General features: G+C 45.0%; 2 protein-coding genes across 4 annotated transcripts; both read left to right on the forward strand.

The window, feature by feature from the left end:
• The first annotated feature begins 797 nt into the window (after positions 1 to 797).
• Positions 798 to 10,318, forward strand: LOC129395246 (G antigen 4). 2 transcript variants are annotated; one of them, XM_055106234.2, is made up of 5 exons: positions 798 to 1,288; positions 2,329 to 2,420; positions 2,885 to 3,005; positions 5,825 to 5,950; positions 8,407 to 10,318. In XM_055106234.2, the coding sequence occupies exons 2-5, from the start codon at positions 2,337 to 2,339 to the stop codon at positions 8,427 to 8,429; spliced, it is 354 nt and encodes a 117-aa protein (XP_054962209.1). In that variant the 5' UTR covers positions 798 to 1,288; positions 2,329 to 2,336; the 3' UTR covers positions 8,430 to 10,318. The 2 variants fall into 2 exon arrangements, with proteins under 2 accessions (XP_054962209.1, XP_054962208.1); XM_055106233.2 differs by lacking the exons at positions 798 to 1,288; positions 8,407 to 10,318 and having other exon boundaries at positions 2,337 to 2,420; positions 5,825 to 6,172.
• A 326-nt stretch (positions 10,319 to 10,644) lies between these two features.
• LOC129395259 (G antigen 4) lies at positions 10,645 to 19,851 on the forward strand. Of its 2 annotated transcripts, XM_055106287.2 has the most exons (5): positions 10,645 to 10,825; positions 11,866 to 11,957; positions 12,422 to 12,542; positions 15,358 to 15,483; positions 17,940 to 19,851. In XM_055106287.2, the coding sequence occupies exons 2-5, from the start codon at positions 11,874 to 11,876 to the stop codon at positions 17,960 to 17,962; spliced, it is 354 nt and encodes a 117-aa protein (XP_054962262.1). In that variant the 5' UTR covers positions 10,645 to 10,825; positions 11,866 to 11,873; the 3' UTR covers positions 17,963 to 19,851. The 2 variants fall into 2 exon arrangements, with proteins under 2 accessions (XP_054962262.1, XP_054962261.1); XM_055106286.2 differs by lacking the exons at positions 10,645 to 10,825; positions 17,940 to 19,851 and having other exon boundaries at positions 11,874 to 11,957; positions 15,358 to 15,705.
• The last annotated feature ends 266 nt before the right edge of the window (positions 19,852 to 20,117 follow it).

Genomic DNA, 20,117 nt, shown 5'->3' on the forward strand with positions numbered 1-20,117 from the left:
AATATAGTGAATTCGATGGATAAATTTGTACGTTTTTAGGTTCAATTATTAAAACTGGAGACAGCGTCTCACTCTGTCCCCGAGGCTGGAGTGCGGTGGTGTTATCAGAGCTCGCTGCAGCCTTGACCTCCTGGGCTCAAGCGCTCCTCCCACCTCAGCCTCCTGAGTAGCTGTGAGTATAGGTACATGCCACCATGCCCAGCTAATTTTTCGATGGTTTTTTGTTTGTTTTTTGTCGTGATGAGATTTTCTGATGTTGCTTAGGCTGGTCTCGAAGTCCTGAGCTCAGGTGATCTGGCCAGCTCAGCCTCCCAAAATACTAGGATTACAGGCGTGAGCCTTGGCCTGGTCTGGTTTTTCTTATATAGGGGTCTTATCTATATAAAGACTAAACTTAATCTGTGCCTTTGTGCGGGTGGGCTAAGAGCACGATGACTTTTATCATTCTATTGATTTAAAGAAAACTATCCTTGACTTACCAGTGTGTAAGTCCATGAAGGCATAATTCTGTTGAAAGCATATATTGTTAATGGGTGTTGGGAACCGTGCACTTTCCGCTGCTGTGGGAGCATGTCCTTGGAGGTACCTTTCATCTGTTTTCTCAACTCCAAACATCTTAGGACCATGGGTTGTGACTGGTAGGACTATGTATCTTGCTACTTTCAAGACGGAGTTTATTTTCACGTGGTGTCACTCTGGCTGTCCTGTTTCCCTAATACTGTCACTTCACCCTCTGCGATTCTGATGCTAACAAATGATAGATATCGTTTTAGCATTTTCTTACGGGTCCTAGCGATTCTATTCATTTTTCTTTCAGTCTCTTTCTCTGACTTGTTCACATTGAACAATTTCCTTTTGGGATAGGTTGCTATTTCTGTTTTCGCAGGTGGTTTACCTGTCTTCCCAGCCAGTCACAGTGGTCCTTGTCCCCATGGTGGGGCCGGGGCAAGAGAGGGCCCTGGGTTGGGGGTGGGGTTCAGTTGAAGATGGGGTGAGTTTTGAGGGGAGCACTACTTGAGTCCCAGAGGCATAGGAAACAGCAGAGGGAGGTGGGATTCCCTTATCCTCAATGAGGATGGGCATCGAGGGTTTGGGCGTGGCGCTGGGAACGGCAGCCCTCCCCAGCCCACAGCCGCGCATGCTCCCTGGGCTCCCGCCTCCGTGCGCATGTTCACTGGGCGTCTTCTGCCCGGCCCCTTCGCCCCCGCGAAGAACGCCGGGGAGCTGTGAGGCAGTGCTGTGTGGTTCCTGCCGTCCGGACTCTTTTTCCTCTACTGAGATTCATCTGGTAGGTCTGCAGGCCAGTCATCCCGGGGGCTGAAGTGTGAGTGAGGGTGGAGAGGGCCTCGGGTGGGTCAGGCGGGTCCCGCTTCCTGGTCTGTGGCCTCTGAGGGAGAAGGGGCACGAGGTCGTCCTCCTTCCCTTCACAGGCTGCGAGGCCACCGGCGGCTTCGTGGTCGTGAAGGGGCCTGGACGGGGAGGAAGGTGGGCCGTGGAGGGGAGGCGGTCAGGGGCTCAGGTGAAGATGGGGTGAGTGCTGTTGGGGGGATGGAAGTCCCGAGGTGCCGGGAACCCCAGACGACACAGGGCAGATTCCCTGAATGGGGCCCCCGGCGGCGGCGAGGCGGGTGGTGAAGAAGGGGCCTGGCAGCTGGGAAGGCTGCGGCCTGGTGAGCGCCCCCCCAGCGGTGTGGAGTGCGGAGCGCCCGAGTGAGAAGCACTGCAAGGTCTCACCTCCGCCATGGAAGGTCCAAAAACAGTGGGAAGGAGTGGGCGAGGCAGTGTGGTCCAACCAAACTTGTTGTGAGGCGGGGTGAATGGCTCTAGGAAGTGGGAGTGTGCCCAAAGCAGCAATCACGAGAATTGTGATTCACTAGGGTTTTCGTGGGGAGTGCACTTGTGAAACTAAACCTCATCAGAAATGACCTCTGTCTGCGGGGCGCAGTGGTGCTCGCCTACGTAGTCCCAGTTACTCGGGACACTGAGGTGGGAGGATCCCTTGAGCGGGAGGTCGAGGCTGCAGTGAGCTGTGATCACGCCGCTGCACTCCAGCCTGAGCAACACAGCGAGACCGCGTGTCCAAAAGAAATTTAGAAAAAAATGTCCTCTGCCTTTTGCCACACGCCTTAAGATGATTGCTCTGCCAGCCTGGCCAGCAGAAGTGGCTTTGTAGGCACTCAGACAGCGTACACACGTATGCTTAACTCTGGGACTTATTTTGAGAGTATTTTCAAAAGTAAAACGGCAAGTTAACATTTATCCATGGAAGCGATCGAATATAGCAGCCCTCTGGAGCGCACGTTCTCAATCACGGTTGTCTGTTTTCAGTGTGAAATATGAATTGGCGAGGAAGATCGACCTATTATTGGCCTGGACGAAGACGCTATTTACAGCCTCCTGAAATGATTGGGCCTATGCGGGTGAGTGCTTAAACGTTAATTCGATGTTTTCTATTAGTAGAAATTAATTTTTGTGATAGCGTTGTTGCATTAGTGTGGAAATGCTGATAAAGGTCTTTCCTGCTCATAAAAAATGATGATGGCATCTCATGAAGGAAACATTGATTCTGGAGGATTTTTTTTTCCTCTCGTGTTCTTCAGCTTTTGCCCATGACTTCTTTCTCAGGCTTTGTTTGTTAATGACAGATTGTACACATGTATTCCAACACAGAGTATAATAGCCTCCAAAGTCCTCGTGCGTCACTTTTCTCACAGTAACCTCCCTGTGGGTGGAGTAACCTTATTGGGCATAGAGCATAGAGTTGGAGAAATGTCTTTAGGCTTAGTTATGACCAGAAATAGCTATGTATTCTGTGTATATATGTAAAATTTTGTATCAATAACGAAACTTATTGTTTATTTGCACACCCACACGTATTCCCCAGCCCGAGCAGTTCAGTGATGAAGTGGAACCAGAAACACCTGAAGAAGGGGAACCAGCAACTCAACGTCAGGATCCTGCAGCTGCTCAGGAGGGAGAGGATGAGGGAGCATGTGCAGGTCAAGGTGAGGGAAAGGGAAGAAGAACGTCTGCTGGTGTGTGCGTGTGTGTGTGTTCGTGTCTGTGTTTGCACGTGTGTGTGTGTGTGTGTGTGTTAGGCATTGTCACATAGGAGGAACAGGAGGAAAGAAAACAATGGAAAGAATGCCTGAAATTGACTGGAAAAGCGAGGAGGCTATGTAGTTTGCAGCTTAGCTTAGGCAAATCCCTCACTATGATAAAAGTTCTCGACTTTATGAATGAGAGAATGGAGGTGCCAGGATTGTGTGTTATCCAAGAACCCTTGACTGGTGAATACAACATTTGTACTGTGTTCCAAGGTTTGTGTCTTCCTATCATCTATGTTGCTGTAAAGAAGGAAGTGATTTTGCTGAAAATGCTTAAAACTCAAAAGGCTTTACTGTAAGGTAGCTTAGTACTGACCCAAGAATAGACCCAGTTCAGAGGAGTAGGAGCAGCTCCAAAAACCGAGTCGCTGAATGTTGGCCCCCATTTCCGTTGATTGATATTTTTATATGGTACGTTTGATAAAAGCTGGATAAATGAGGATACTGCCATACGGGTAGCTGGCTTAGTGATTTTTCTCAGCGGCTTTTAGGAGGTGATTAAATCCTTTTATGGTTAGAAAAGCAAAAACGGAATTATCCTGAGATTAACGTGAGATGGAAATAATTTCTCGGAGATAAAATGTTTTGAAAGGAAGCATTTATGTAACGGAGGTCATGGATTATTTCAGGGATGCACTGTTAAAAGTTCCTAGAATCTGACTGACAACAATGCCCATTAATTGCTGTCCGCCCACTCCCTTATTCTCAGTGCGGGACAGTATATTTTCTGTGATTCACAAACAATGTTATATTTGGTGCTTTGTTCTTCACGGGGTTCATTTATGGAATATTACCTTTAGGACCTTCGGACCTAAATATAACTTTATTTGAACAAAGTGAAGTTTCTCTTTACCCCAATAGGTAATGGGTGTCGTGACTGTAAGATTTTCCATAGTCCTCAAATCCATCCAGCAAATCAGTCCTTCAGAAACTGACATTGTAATTGTAACTGAAATCCTATCCACGTGGTAGACTTCAGATTTCTCAGCTGACGCACACTGCTGTTGGTACTCTACGGCTGAATATAAGCATTATACATGTCCTGTGTTTTATCCTTAGATTGTCATTTAGGAGAAAGGTCTAAAGCTGGGCTGAATGCCATGCACTCATAGTCCCAGCCACTTGGGACGCTGAGGTGAGAGGATTGCTTGAGCCCTGGAGTTCAAGCCCAGCCTGGGAAACACAGTGAGACCTCATCGCTAATAAATAAATAAATGAATACATAAATACATAAAGAAATTCATTAAATAAATAAAGGTTTCAAGGTATAGGAAAACACAGATGCAAAGTTTTTGTGCCTAGTGGCTGGTAATGTTGCAAACGTAACTCCTTAGTGAACTGTACCACTTAAAAATAGTTAAGATGGTAAATTTTACCATATCTGTATGTTTTACCACAATCGGAAATTCCTTTCTTCCTAAAGTTCAGTGCAGTTATCATATATTCTTTTAAATTTTTACTGTATCTATCTTCAAGACATAACATTTATATAAAATTTGGAAGAATAGAACAATGAACTCGTATAGTTTACACCTGGATTCACCAATTGTTAAAAGCTTTCGCTTCATAGGTTTCACCTCTTCCCTCCCTCTCTTACCGTGCTGCCCACACACTCACACACACACACACACAAACGGATATATGTTTACTGTTATTAATGCTGAATTGTTTTGATAAAGTTTCAGGTATTATGGTCCTTTACCCTATGTACTTGAGGGTGTGTATATCGTCAGAGCAAAGAGAAAGTCATTTCTTGGATCATCACTGCACAAAGATCAAAATCAGGAAATTTAACAATGAGAAAATGGAGTCATTTAATACAGAGTGCATACTCAAATTTTGCCAGTTCCCCAGAAAATTTCTTTTTTCCTTTTTTTTTTCTTTGTTGAGACGGAGTCTCTCTCTGTGGGCCAGGTTGGAGTGCAGTAGTGCGATCTCGGCTCACTGCAACCTACACCTCCCAGGTTCTAGGGATTCTCATGCCTCAGCCTCCCGTGTAGCTGGGACTACAGGCGCCGGCCACTGCGGTCTTGAACTTCTGGCCTCACCTGCTCTGCCCACCTTGGCATCCCAAAATGTTTGGATTGCAGGCGTGAGACCCCACGCCCGGCCCAGATAATTTTATTGATAGGATTTCTTTTTCTGATCCAGAGTCCAGTTCAGAATCACACCTTGCATGTGCTTTTCAGGTGTTTTTAGTTTCCTTTAACCTGTAATGTTTCCTTAATTTTTCTTGTCATTCACGATACGGACATTTTTGGAGAGGATAGACCAGTTGGTTTGCAGAATATTCTGCAGTTTGGGCTTTTTCATGTATTTTTAAAAGAGTTTTCTCACTCAGCGTTTATTGGTGGCTACTCATGCCATGTAAGAGTCTGAGCGCTAGGAGTGTAAGTGCTGTGAGAGACGGGATTTGAGCCTTGAGTCATTTAATACGAGAAGGACAATCAGAAGTAGAATAACAGAGAAGTGCAAAGGAGGCAGCAAAGTTGACTGAGGGCAGTCTTCGGAAAGGAAGAGGGTAATATTTGGAACACCTTGTTTTCCTGTTTTCTGCTAACGGACTCCTGAAATAATGTTCCTGGGATTCTTATCAACACATTTATTATTACGTTAGCTAAAGCTTTTATCTAATAATACCGAGAGCATGAATATTATTTTCTTATTCATACTTTATGCTTTACTGCTTAAATTGATATGTAGTTTTTATTTTTAAGGGCCGAAGCCTGAAGCTGATAGCCAGGAACAGGGTCACCCACAGACTGGGTGTGAGTGTGAAGATGGTCCTGATGGGCAGGAGATGGACCCGCCAAATCCAGAGGAGGTGAAAACGCCTGAAGAAGGTAGGCAATCCATTAGGCATGCACATTGTAGGGTGTCTGTTTCCACAGTATCATATTGTAATTCTTACTATGTTTTTGAGACGGAGTCTCGCTCCGAAGACCAGGCTGGAGTGCAGTGGTGCCACCTCGGCTCACTGGAAATTCTGTCTCCAGGGTTCAAGTGATTCTCCTGCCTGAGCCTCTGGCGGAGCCGGGCTTACAGGCATGCTCCGCCGCGCCCAGCTAATTTTTGTATTTTTAGTAGAGACAGGGTTTCGTTCTGTTGCACAGGTTGTTCCCGAACTCCTGACCTCAGGTGATCCACCTGCCTCGACCATCGAAATTGCCGGGATTACAGGCGAGAGCCACCGTGCCCGACCCAGCATTATATTTTTAATAACAGAGAGGTAACAATACTGCCTCTTTAGTAACAGAGTTCTTATATAAAGGTTATTTGAAACGTAGTTCAGGCCCCAGCACCCGACTGATAGACTGTCAGATAGGGAAACAAACTGAGTCAAAGCTATGTTGAATTAAAAGTTTTGAGTATAAATCCTTAAACCAGTAGCTCACAATTTTCAGATGCTTTTGTAAAGGTCTGCTTTTAATCAATACATAACACGTTTGTAACACCCATCACTTGGTGTGAAAAATGCTGAAGCACTCATGCGGGTTCTAATAGCAGCTCTTACAGCCTTGGCGAGATTCTGAGTGAGTCCTTTCCCTTCTAAACCTATCTTTGGTTCTTATGAAAATAGTGAGTTTAAGTCAGAGATTTTAAAACCATTTTCCATTCCGGTTCTTTCATACTCTGATCCTGTTGCATAGAATGCGTGGGACACAGAGATCATCTGCTTCGCATGGTTTGTTAATCACAAATCATGAAACCCTGGCCCGAGTCATCTGAAAATCTCTGAACTGAGATTTCATTGTCAGTAAGAAAGTGAGCGGGCCCTCTGCTTCATCCTAGTTTTTCCGTGTGGAGAGCTGAACACGTAGTGTAAGATCTTGTGAAATTGTGAATTCTCCCTCTTCTTGGTTTGTTTGTTTGTTTGCGACAGAGTCTCAGTGTGTCACCCAGGCTGGAGTGCAGTGATGCAATTTCAGCTCACTGCAACCTCTGGCTCCCAGGCTAAAGCCGTCCTCCCACCTCGGCCTCCTGAGTGGCTGGAACTACATGCACAAGCCACCGTGCCTGAGTACATTTTTTTGTTTTCATTTTTGTAGAGATGAGGTCTCACTGTGTTGCCCAGGCAGGGTTTCTCTGGCTTTCAATGAACAACTGCTTCTTTTTTTTTTCTTTTATTTATTTATTTACTTTTTTATTATTATACTTTAAGTTTTAGGGTACATGTGCACATTGTGCAGCTTAGTTACATATGTATACATGTGCCATGCTGGTGCGCTGCACCCACTATCTCATCATCTAGCATTAGGTACATCTCCCAGTGCTATCCCTCCCCCCTCCCCCCACCCCACAACAGTCCCCAGGGTGTGATATTCCCCTTCCTCTGTCCATGTGATCTCATTGTTCAGTTCCCACCTATGAGTGAGAATATGCGGTGTTTGGTTTTTTGTTCTTGCGATAGTTTACTGAGAATGATGATTTCCAGTTTCATCCATGTCCCTACAAAGGACATGAACTCATCATTTTTTAGGGCTGCATAGTATTCCGTGGTGAATATGTGCCACATTTTCTTAATCCAGTCTATCGTTGTTGGACATTTGGGTTGGTTCCAAGTCTTTGCTATCGTGAATAATGCCGCAATAAGCATACGTGTGCATGTGTCTTTATAGCAGCATGATTTATAGTCCTTTGGGTATATACCCAGTAATGGGATGGCTGGGTCAAATGGTACAATTGCTTCTTAAATCTTTCCCCACGGAAACCTTGAGTGACTGAAATAAATATCAAATGGCGAGAGACCGTTTGGTTCCCATCATCTGTGGCATGTAGGTCAGTGGTGCTCATCATGGGTGTGAGTAAGATGCCCGTGCTATGCATGCTCCCTGCCCCACTGTCAGTCTTCATGAGCCACTATTTCTAATAAGACTGTAGACACACATACGATATAATCATCTCTAATCATATCAAATGTTACATGTAAGTTTCAGCTTTAGAGACATGAATTGATAAGATTTAAAGTTGAAAGACCGTGACTCTAGTACTTCCTGAGTAATCAACTGAAGTATGCTTTACACATGTGTTTTCCAAATTGCTGACTGTTAATTGTAAGTGCTTGTGACTTGAAAGGAAGCACTTGATGTTCAGGGAGGAAATTACTTTTAAATTCTGCAGGTGTACGCTCAAAGTTTATGCAGAGGTTCAATTGCGTGTAAGACACGGGATCACCCATAGGGTTCTGTTTTTAGTCCATTTAATAAAACCCAAAGTGTAGTGTGCTTTGTATGCCTTTAGGGTCATCTGAATAATCTGTTGCTAAGTCATGTTCCCAATCGTTGTGTTTCTGTTACAGGTGAAAAGCAATCACAGTGTTAAAAGAAGACACGTTGAAATGATGCAGGCTGCTCCTATGTTGGAAATTTGTTCATTAAAATTCTCCCAATAAAGCTTTACAGCCTTCTGCAAAGAAGTCTTGCGCATCTTTTGTGAATTTTATTTCTAGCTTTTTGATGCTGTGAAATATGTATCATTCTTTGAAATCGTGTATTGTAACTCTCTGAGCTGGTATGTAGAGACATCGTTCTTTTTTTTTTTTCTTTCTTTCTTTGTTCTCTTTTGAGACGGAGTCTTGCTCTGTCGCCCAGGCTGGAGTGCAGTGGCGCGATCTCTGCTCACTGCAACCCCGCCTCCCGGATTCAAGCAATTGTCTGCCTCAGCCTCCCGAGTAGCTGGGATTATAGGCACCCACCAGCACGCCTGGCTAAGTTTTGTGTTTTTACTAGAGATGGGCTTTCGCCATCTTGGCCGGGGTGCTCTTGAACTCCTGACCTCGTGATTCACCTGCCTTGGCCTCCCAAAGTGCTGGGATTACAGGCATGAGCCTCCGCGCCCGGTGGAGACATAATTCTTACATATTGGTTTTCTATCCAGCGGCCTTGTGAAATATGCTTGTGAATTCTAAAGTTTACTTCTAGGTCGTTTTCAGTCTTCAATATACAGAAACATATCATCCTGGAATAAGAGCAGTTTTGTTTCCGCCATTTTTTTTTCTTTTCCCTTTTGTATTCTTTGTAGAGACGGGGTTTTGCCATGTTTCCCGGGCTGTTGTTGAACCTTTGAGTGCAAGTGATGCACCCACCTCACCTCCCACAGTGCTGGGATTACTGGCGTGGGCCACCGTGGCGGGCCCGTCGTTGCCATTGTAAAGAGTTTTATTTCCTTTTCTGATTTTATGGCATTGCGCAGACCCACCCGTTACAATGGTGACAGTGGACATCCTTGTCTTATCCCTGATGAGAAACCGAAAAATTTCAACATTTCACCATCCTATTTACTCTCCTTTTTTTGTAGACGGACTTTATCAGAGTGAGTCATTCCATTCTGTTCCCAATTTGCTGAGAGTATTCATTTGAATACATGTTGATTTTCATCAAACAGTGCATCTATTTCGATTACCACAGCATTTTTTCCCATTCATGTGTTAATATAGTGAATTCGATGGATAAATTTGTACGTTTTTAGGTTCGATTATTAAAACTGGAGACAGCGTCTCACTCTGTCCCCGAGGCTGGAGTGCGGTGGTGTTATCAGAGCTCGCTGCAGCCTTGACCTCCTGGGCTCAAGCGCTCCTCCCACCTCAGCCTCCTGAGTAGCTGTGAGTATAGGTACATGCCACCATGCCCAGCTAATTTTTCGATGGTTTTTTGTTTGTTTTTTGTCGTGATGAGATTTTCTGATGTTGCTTAGGCTGGTCTCGAAGTCCTGAGCTCAGGTGATCTGGCCAGCTCAGCCTCCCAAAATACTAGGATTACAGGCGTGAGCCTTGGCCTGGTCTGGTTTTTCTTATATAGGGGTCTTATCTATATAAAGACTAAACTTAATCTGTGCCTTTGTGCGGGTGGGCTAAGAGCACGATGACTTTTATCATTCTATTGATTTAAAGAAAACTATCCTTGACTTACCAGTGTGTAAGTCCATGAAGGCATAATTCTGTTGAAAGCATATATTGTTAATGGGTGTTGGGAACCGTGCACTTTCCGCTGCTGTGGGAGCATGTCCTTGGAGGTACCTTTCATCTGTTTTCTCAACTCCAAACATCTTAGGACCATGGGTTGTGACTGGTAGGACTATGTATCTTGCTACTTTCAAGACGGAGTTTATTTTCACGTGGTGTCACTCTGGCTGTCCTGTTTCCCTAATACTGTCACTTCACCCTCTGCGATTCTGATGCTAACAAATGATAGATATCGTTTTAGCATTTTCTTACGGGTCCTAGCGATTCTATTCATTTTTCTTTCAGTCTCTTTCTCTGACTTGTTCACATTGAACAATTTCCTTTTGGGATAGGTTGCTATTTCTGTTTTCGCAGGTGGTTTACCTGTCTTCCCAGCCAGTCACAGTGGTCCTTGTCCCCATGGTGGGGCCGGGGCAAGAGAGGGCCCTGGGTTGGGGGTGGGGTTCAGTTGAAGATGGGGTGAGTTTTGAGGGGAGCACTACTTGAGTCCCAGAGGCATAGGAAACAGCAGAGGGAGGTGGGATTCCCTTATCCTCAATGAGGATGGGCATCGAGGGTTTGGGGCGTGGCGCTGGGAACGGCAGCCCTCCCCAGCCCACAGCCGCGCATGCTCCCTGGGCTCCCGCCTCCGTGCGCATGTTCACTGGGCGTCTTCTGCCCGGCCCCTTCGCCCCCGCGAAGAACGCCGGGGAGCTGTGAGGCAGTGCTGTGTGGTTCCTGCCGTCCGGACTCTTTTTCCTCTACTGAGATTCATCTGGTAGGTCTGCAGGCCAGTCATCCCGGGGGCTGAAGTGTGAGTGAGGGTGGAGAGGGCCTCGGGTGGGTCAGGCGGGTCCCGCTTCCTGGTCTGTGGCCTCTGAGGGAGAAGGGGCACGAGGTCGTCCTCCTTCCCTTCACAGGCTGCGAGGCCACCGGCGGCTTCGTGGTCGTGAAGGGGCCTGGACGGGGAGGAAGGTGGGCCGTGGAGGGGAGGCGGTCAGGGGCTCAGGTGAAGATGGGGTGAGTGCTGTTGGGGGGATGGAAGTCCCGAGGTGCCGGGAACCCCCGACGACACAGGGCAGATTCCCTGAATGGGGCCCCCGGCGGCGGCGAGGCGGGTGGTGAAGAAGGGGCCTGGCAGCTGGGAAGGCTGCGGCCTGGTGAGCGCCCCCCCAGCGGTGTGGAGTGCAGAGCGCCCGAGTGAGAAGCACTGCAAGGTCTCACCTCCGCCATGGAAGGTCCAAAAACAGTGGGAAGGAGTGGGCGAGGCAGTGTGGTCCAACCAAACTTGTTGTGAGGCGGGGTGAATGGCTCTAGGAAGTGGGAGTGTGCCCAAAGCAGCAATCACGAGAATTGTGATTCACTAGGGTTTTCGTGGGGAGTGCACTTGTGAAACTAAACCTCATCAGAAATGACCTCTGTCTGCGGGGCGCAGTGGTGCTCGCCTACGTAGTCCCAGTTACTCGGGACACTGAGGTGGGAGGATCCCTTGAGCGGGAGGTCGAGGCTGCAGTGAGCTGTGATCACGCCGCTGCACTCCAGCCTGAGCAACACAGCGAGACCGCGTGTCCAAAAGAAATTTAGAAAAAAATGTCCTCTGCCTTTTGCCACACGCCTTAAGATGATTGCTCTGCCAGCCTGGCCAGCAGAAGTGGCTTTGTAGGCACTCAGACAGCGTACACACGTATGCTTAACTCTGGGACTTATTTTGAGAGTATTTTCAAAAGTAAAACGGCAAGTTAACATTTATCCATGGAAGCGATCGAATATAGCAGCCCTCTGGAGCGCACGTTCTCAATCACGGTTGTCTGTTTTCAGTGTGAAATATGAATTGGCGAGGAAGATCGACCTATTATTGGCCTGGACGAAGACGCTATTTACAGCCTCCTGAAATGATTGGGCCTATGCGGGTGAGTGCTTAAACGTTAATTCGATGTTTTCTATTAGTAGAAATTAATTTTTGTGATAGCGTTGTTGCATTAGTGTGGAAATGCCGATAAAGGTCTTTCCTGCTCATAAAAAATGATGATGGCATCTCATGAAGGAAACATTGATTCTGGAGGATTTTTTTTTCCTCTCGTGTTCTTCAGCTTTTGCCCATGACTTCTTTCTCAGGCTTTGTTTGTTAATGACAGATTGTACACATGTATTCCAACACAGAGTATAATAGCCTCCAAAGTCCTCGTGCGTCACTTTTCTCACAGTAACCTCCCTGTGGGTGGAGTAACCTTATTGGGCATAGAGCATAGAGTTGGAGAAATGTCTTTAGGCTTAGTTATGACCAGAAATAGCTATGTATTCTGTGTATATATGTAAAATTTTGTATCAATAACGAAACTTATTGTTTATTTGCACACCCACACGTATTCCCCAGCCCGAGCAGTTCAGTGATGAAGTGGAACCAGAAACACCTGAAGAAGGGGAACCAGCAACTCAACGTCAGGATCCTGCAGCTGCTCAGGAGGGAGAGGATGAGGGAGCATGTGCAGGTCAAGGTGAGGGAAAGGGAAGAAGAACGTCTGCTGGTGTGTGCGTGTGTGTGTGTTCGTGTCTGTGTTTGCACGTGTGTGTGTGTGTGTGTTAGGCATTGTCACATAGGAGGAACAGGAGGAAAGAAAACAATGGAAAGAATGCCTGAAATTGACTGGAAAAGCGAGGAGGCTATGTAGTTTGCAGCTTAGCTTGGGCAAATCCCTCACTATGATAAAAGTTCTCGACTTTATGAATGAGAGAATGGAGGTGCCAGGATTGTGTGTTATCCAAGAACCCTTGACTGGTGAATACAACATTTGTACTGTGTTCCAAGGTTTGTGTCTTCCTATCATCTATGTTGCTGTAAAGAAGGAAGTGATTTTGCTGAAAATGCTTAAAACTCAAAAGGCTTTACTGTAAGGTAGCTTAGTACTGACCCAAGAATAGACCCAGTTCAGAGGAGCAGGAGCAGCTCCAAAAACCGAGTCGCTGAATGTTGTCGTTCGTTTCCTTTGATTGATATTTTTATATGGTACGTTTGATAAAAGCTGGATAAATGAGGATACTGCCATACGGGTAGCTGGCTTAGTGATTTTTCTCAGCGGCTTTTAGGAGGTGATTCAATCCTTTTATGGTTAGAAAAGCAAAAACGGAATTATCCTGAGATGAACGTGAGATGGAAATAATTTCTCGGAGATAAAATGTTTTGAAAGGAAGCATTTATGTAACGGAGGTCGTGGATTATTCCAGGGATGCACTGTTAAAAGTTCCTAGAATCTGACTGACAACAATGCCCATTAATTGCTGTCCGCCCACTCCCTTATTCTCAGTGGGGGACAGTATATTTTCTGTGATTCACAAACAATGTTATATTTGGTGCTTTGTTCTTCACGGGGTTCATTTATGGAATATTACCTTTAGGACCTTCGGACCTAAATATAACTTTATTTGAACAAAGTGAAGTTTCTCTTTACCCCAATAGGTAATGGGTGTCGTGACTGTAAGATTTTCCATAGTCCTCACATCCAACCAGCCAATCAATCCTTCAGAAACTGACATTGTAATTGTAACTGAAATCCTATCCACGTGGTAGACTTCAGATTTCTCAGCTGACGCACACTGCTGTTGGTACTCTACGGCTGAATATAAGCATTATACATGTCCTGTGTTTTATCCTTAGATTGTCATTTAGGAGAAAGGTCTAAAGCTGGGCTGAATGCCATGCACTCATAGTCCCAGCTACTTGGGAGGCTGAGGTGAGAGGATTGCTTGAGCCCTGGAGTTCAAGCCCAGCCTGGGAAACACAGTGAGACCTCATCGCTAATAAATAAATAAATGAATACATAAATACATAAAGAAATTCATTAAATAAATAAAGGTTTCAAGGTATAGGAAAACACAGATGCGAAGTTTTTGTGCCTAGTGGCTGGTAATGTTGCAAACGTAACTCCTTAGTGAACTGTACCACTTAAAAATAGTTAAGATGGTAAATTTTACGATATCTGTATGTTTTACCACAATCGGAAATTCCTTTCTTCCTAAAGTTCAGTGCAGTTATCATATATTCTTTTAAATTTTTACTGTATCTATCTTCAAGACATTACATTTATATAAAATTTGGAAGAATAGAACAACGAACTCGTATACTTTACACCTGGATTCACCAATTGTTAAAAGCTTTCGCTTCATAGGTTTCACCTCTTCCCTCCCTCTCTTACCGTGCTGCCCACACACTCACACACACACACACACAAACGGATATATGTTTACTGTTATTAATGCTGAATTGTTTCGATAAAGTTTCAGGTATTATGGTCCTTTACCCTATGTACTTGAGGGTGTGTATATCGTCAGAGCAAAGAGAAAGTCATTTCTTGGATCATCACTGCACAAAGATCAAAATCAGGAAATTTAACAATGAGAAAATGGAGTCATTTAATACAGAGTGCATACTCAAATTTTGCCAGTTCCCCAGAAAATTTCTTTTTTCCTTTTTTTTTTCTTTGTTGAGACGGAGTCTCTCTCTGTGGGCCAGGTTGGAGTGCAGTAGTGCGATCTCGGCTCACTGCAACCTACACCTCCCAGGTTCTAGGGATTCTCATGCCTCAGCCTCCCGTGTAGCTGGGACTACAGGCGCCGGCCACTGCGGTCTTGAACTTCTGGCCTCACCTGCTCTGCCCACCTTGGCATCCCAAAATGTTTGGATTGCAGGCGTGAGACCCCACGCCCGGCCCAGATAATTTTATTGATAGGATTTCTTTTTCTGATCCAGAGTCCAGTTCAGAATCACACCTTGCATGTGCTTTTCAGGTGTTTTTAGTTTCCTTTAACCTGTAATGTTTCCTTAATTTTTCTTGTCATTCACGATACGGACATTTTTGGAGAGGATAGACCAGTTGGTTTGCAGAATATTCTGCAGTTTGGGCTTTTTCATGTATTTTTAAAAGAGTTTTCTCACTCAGCGTTTATTGGTGGCTACTCATGCCATGTAAGAGTCTGAGCGCTAGGAGTGTAAGTGCTGTGAGAGACGGGATTTGAGCCTTGAGTCATTTAATACGAGAAGGACAATCAGAAGTAGAATAACAGAGAAGTGCAAAGGAGGCAGCAAAGTTGTCTGAGGGCAGTCTTCGGAAAGGAAGAGGGTAATATTTGGAACACCTTGTTTTCCTGTTTTCTGCTAACGGACTCCTGAAATAATGTTCCTGGGATTCTTATCAACACATTTATTATTACGTTAGCTAAAGCTTTTATCTAATAATACCGAGAGCATGAATATTATTTTCTTATTCATACTTTATGCTTTACTGCTTAAATTGATATGTAGTTTTTATTTTTAAGGGCCGAAGCCTGAAGCTGATAGCCAGGAACAGGGTCACCCACAGACTGGGTGTGAGTGTGAAGATGGTCCTGATGGGCAGGAGATGGACCCGCCAAATCCAGAGGAGGTGAAAACGCCTGAAGAAGGTAGGCAATCCATTAGGCATGCACATTGTAGGGTGTCTGTTTCCACAGTATCATATTGTAATTCTTACTATGTTTTTGAGACGGAGTCTCGCTCCGAAGACCAGGCTGGAGTGCAGTGGTGCCACCTCGGCTCACTGGAAATTCTGTCTCCAGGGTTCAAGTGATTCTCCTGCCTGAGCCTCTGGCGGAGCCGGGCTTACAGGCATGCTCCGCCGCGCCCAGCTAATTTTTGTATTTTTAGTAGAGACAGGGTTTCGTTCTGTTGCACAGGTTGTTCCCGAACTCCTGACCTCAGGTGATCCACCTGCCTCGACCATCGAAATTGCCGGGATTACAGGCGAGAGCCACCGTGCCCGACCCAGCATTATATTTTTAATAACAGAGAGGTAACAATACTGCCTCTTTAGTAACAGAGTTCTTATATAAAGGTTATTTGAAACGTAGTTCAGGCCCCAGCACCCGACTGATAGACTGTCAGATAGGGAAACAAACTGAGTCAAAGCTATGTTGAATTAAAAGTTTTGAGTATAAATCCTTAAACCAGTAGCTCACAATTTTCAGATGCTTTTGTAAAGGTCTGCTTTTAATCAATACATAACACGTTTGTAACACCCATCACTTGGTGTGAAAAATGCTGAAGCACTCATGCGGGTTCTAATAGCAGCTCTTACAGCCTTGGCGAGATTCTGAGTGAGTCCTTTCCCTTCTAAACCTATCTTTGGTTCTTATGAAAATAGTGAGTTTAAGTCAGAGATTTTAAAACCATTTTCCATTCCGGTTCTTTCATACTCTGATCCTGTTGCATAGAATGCGTGGGACACAGAGATCATCTGCTTCGCATGGTTTGTTAATCACAAATCATGAAACCCTGGCCCGAGTCATCTGAAAATCTCTGAACTGAGATTTCATTGTCAGTAAGAAAGTGAGCGGGCCCTCTGCTTCATCCTAGTTTTTCCGTGTGGAGAGCTGAACACGTAGTGTAAGATCTTGTGAAATTGTGAATTCTCCCTCTTCTTGGTTTGTTTGTTTGTTTGCGACAGAGTCTCAGTGTGTCACCCAGGCTGGAGTGCAGTGATGCAATTTCAGCTCACTGCAACCTCTGGCTCCCAGGCTAAAGCCGTCCTCCCACCTCGGCCTCCTGAGTGGCTGGAACTACATGCACAAGCCACCGTGCCTGAGTACATTTTTTTGTTTTCATTTTTGTAGAGATGAGGTCTCACTGTGTTGCCCAGGCAGGGTTTCTCTGGCTTTCAATGAACAACTGCTTCTTTTTTTTTTCTTTTATTTATTTATTTACTTTTTTATTATTATACTTTAAGTTTTAGGGTACATGTGCACATTGTGCAGCTTAGTTACATATGTATACATGTGCCATGCTGGTGCGCTGCAACCACTATCTCATCATCTAGCATTAGGTACATCTCCCAGTGCTATCCCTCCCCCCTCCCCCCACCCCACAACAGTCCCCAGGGTGTGATATTCCCCTTCCTCTGTCCATGTGATCTCATTGTTCAGTTCCCACCTATGAGTGAGAATATGCGGTGTTTGGTTTTTTGTTCTTGCGATAGTTTACTGAGAATGATGATTTCCAGTTTCATCCATGTCCCTACAAAGGACATGAACTCATCATTTTTTAGGGCTGCATAGTATTCCGTGGTGAATATGTGCCACATTTTCTTAATCCAGTCTATCGTTGTTGGACATTTGGGTTGGTTCCAAGTCTTTGCTATCGTGAATAATGCCGCAATAAGCATACGTGTGCATGTGTCTTTATAGCAGCATGATTTATAGTCCTTTGGGTATATACCCAGTAATGGGATGGCTGGGTCAAATGGTACAATTGCTTCTTAAATCTTTCCCCACGGAAACCTTGAGTGACTGAAATAAATATCAAATGGCGAGAGACCGTTTGGTTCCCATCATCTGTGGCATGTAGGTCAGTGGTGCTCATCATGGGTGTGAGTAAGATGCCCGTGCTATGCATGCTCCCTGCCCCACTGTCAGTCTTCATGAGCCACTATTTCTAATAAGACTGTAGACACACATACGATATAATCATCTCTAATCATATCAAATGTTACATGTAAGTTTCAGCTTTAGAGACATGAATTGATAAGATTTAAAGTTGAAAGACCGTGACTGTAGTACTTCCTGAGTAATCAACTGAAGTATGCTTTACACATGTGTTTTCCAAATTGCTGACTGTTAATTGTAAGTGCTTGTGACTTGAAAGGAAGCACTTGATGTTCAGGGAGGAAATTACTTTTAAATTCTGCAGGTGTACGCTCAAAGTTTATGCAGAGGTTCAATTGCGTGTAAGACACGGGATCACCCATAGGGTTCTGTTTTTAGTCCATTTAATAAAACCCAAAGTGTAGTGTGCTTTGTATGCCTTTAGGGTCATCTGAATAATCTGTTGCTAAGTCATGTTCCCAATCGTTGTGTTTCTGTTACAGGTGAAAAGCAATCACAGTGTTAAAAGAAGACACGTTGAAATGATGCAGGCTGCTCCTATGTTGGAAATTTGTTCATTAAAATTCTCCCAATAAAGCTTTACAGCCTTCTGCAAAGAAGTCTTGCGCATCTTTTGTGAATTTTATTTCTAGCTTTTTGATGCTGTGAAATATGTATCATTCTTTGAAATCGTGTATTGTAACTCTCTGAGCTGGTATGTAGAGACATCGTTCTTTTTTTTTTTTCTTTCTTTCTTTGTTCTCTTTTGAGACGGAGTCTTGCTCTGTCGCCCAGGCTGGAGTGCAGTGGCGCGATCTCTGCTCACTGCAACCCCGCCTCCCGGATTCAAGCAATTGTCTGCCTCAGCCTCCCGAGTAGCTGGGATTATAGGCACCCACCAGCACGCCTGGCTAAGTTTTGTGTTTTTACTAGAGATGGGCTTTCGCCATCTTGGCCGGGGTGCTCTTGAACTCCTGACCTCGTGATTCACCTGCCTTGGCCTCCCAAAGTGCTGGGATTACAGGCATGAGCCTCCGCGCCCGGTGGAGACATAATTCTTACATATTGGTTTTCTATCCAGCGGCCTTGTGAAATATGCTTGTGAATTCTAAAGTTTACTTCTAGGTCGTTTTCAGTCTTCAATATACAGAAACATATCATCCTGGAATAAGAGCAGTTTTGTTTCCGCCATTTTTTTTTCTTTTCCCTTTTGTATTCTTTGTAGAGACGGGGTTTTGCCATGTTTCCCGGGCTGTTGTTGAACCTTTGAGTGCAAGTGATGCACCCACCTCACCTCCCACAGTGCTGGGATTACTGGCGTGGGCCACCGTGGCGGGCCCGTCGTTGCCATTGTAAAGAGTTTTATTTCCTTTTCTGATTTTATGGCATTGCGCAGACCCACCCGTTACAATGGTGACAGTGGACATCCTTGTCTTATCCCTGATGAGAAACCGAAAAATTTCAACATTTCACCATCCTATTTACTCTCCTTTTTTTGTAGACGGACTTTATCAGAGTGAGTCATTCCATTCTGTTCCCAATTTGCTGAGAGTATTCATTTGAATACATGTTGATTTTCATCAAACAGTGCATCTATTTCGATTACCACAGCATTTTTTCCCATTCATGTGTTAATATAGTGAATTCGATGGATAAATTTGTACGTTTTTAGGTTCGATTATTAAAACTGGAGACAGCGTCTCACTCTGTCCCCGAGGCTGGAGTGCGGTGGTGTTATCAGAGCTCGCTGCAGCCTTGACCTCCTGGGCTCAAGCGCTCCTCCCACCTCAGCCTCCTGAGTAGCTGTGAGTATAGGTACATGCCACCATGCCCAGCTAATTTTTCGATGGTTTTTTGTTTGTTTTTTGTCGTGATGAGATTTTCTGATGTTGCTTAGGCTGGTCTCGAAGTCCTGAGCTCAGGTGATCTGGCCAGCTCAGCCTCCCAAAATACTAGGATTACAGGCGTGAGCCTTGGCCTGGTCTGGTTTTTCTTATATAGGGGTCTTATCTATATAAAGACTAAACTTAATCTGTGCCTTTGTGCGGGTGGGCTAAGAGCACGATGACTTTTATCATTCTATTGATTTAAAGAAAACTATCCTTGACTTACCAGTGTGTAAGTCCATGAAGGCATAATTCTGTTGAAAGCATATATTGTTAATGGGTGTTGGGAACCGTGCACTTTCCGCTGCTGTGGGAGCATGTCCTTGGAGGTACCTTTCATCTGTTTTCTCAACTCCAAACATCTTAGGACCATGGGTTGTGACTGGTAGGACTATGTATCTTGCTACTTTCAAGACGGAGTTTATTTTCACGTGGTGTCACTCTGGCTGTCCTGTTTCCCTAATACTGTCACTTCACCCTCTGCGATTCTGATGCTAACAAATGATAGATATCGTTTTAGCATTTTCTTACGGGTCCTAGCGATTCTATTCATTTTTCTTTCAGTCTCTTTCTCTGACTTGTTCACATTGAACAATTTCCTTTTGGGATAGGTTGCTATTTCTGTTTTCGCAGGTGGTTTACCTGTCTTCCCAGCCAGTCACAGTGGTCCTTGTCCCCATGGTGGGGCCGGGGCAAGAGAGGGCCCTGGGTTGGGGGTGGGGTTCAGTTGAAGATGGGGTGAGTTTTGAGGGGAGCACTACTTGAGTCCCAGAGGCATAGGAAACAGCAGAGGGA

This window comes from Pan paniscus, chromosome X (assembly GCF_029289425.2).
Source record: "Pan paniscus chromosome X, NHGRI_mPanPan1-v2.0_pri, whole genome shotgun sequence".
NCBI classification, from domain to species: Eukaryota; Metazoa; Chordata; class Mammalia; order Primates; family Hominidae; genus Pan; species Pan paniscus.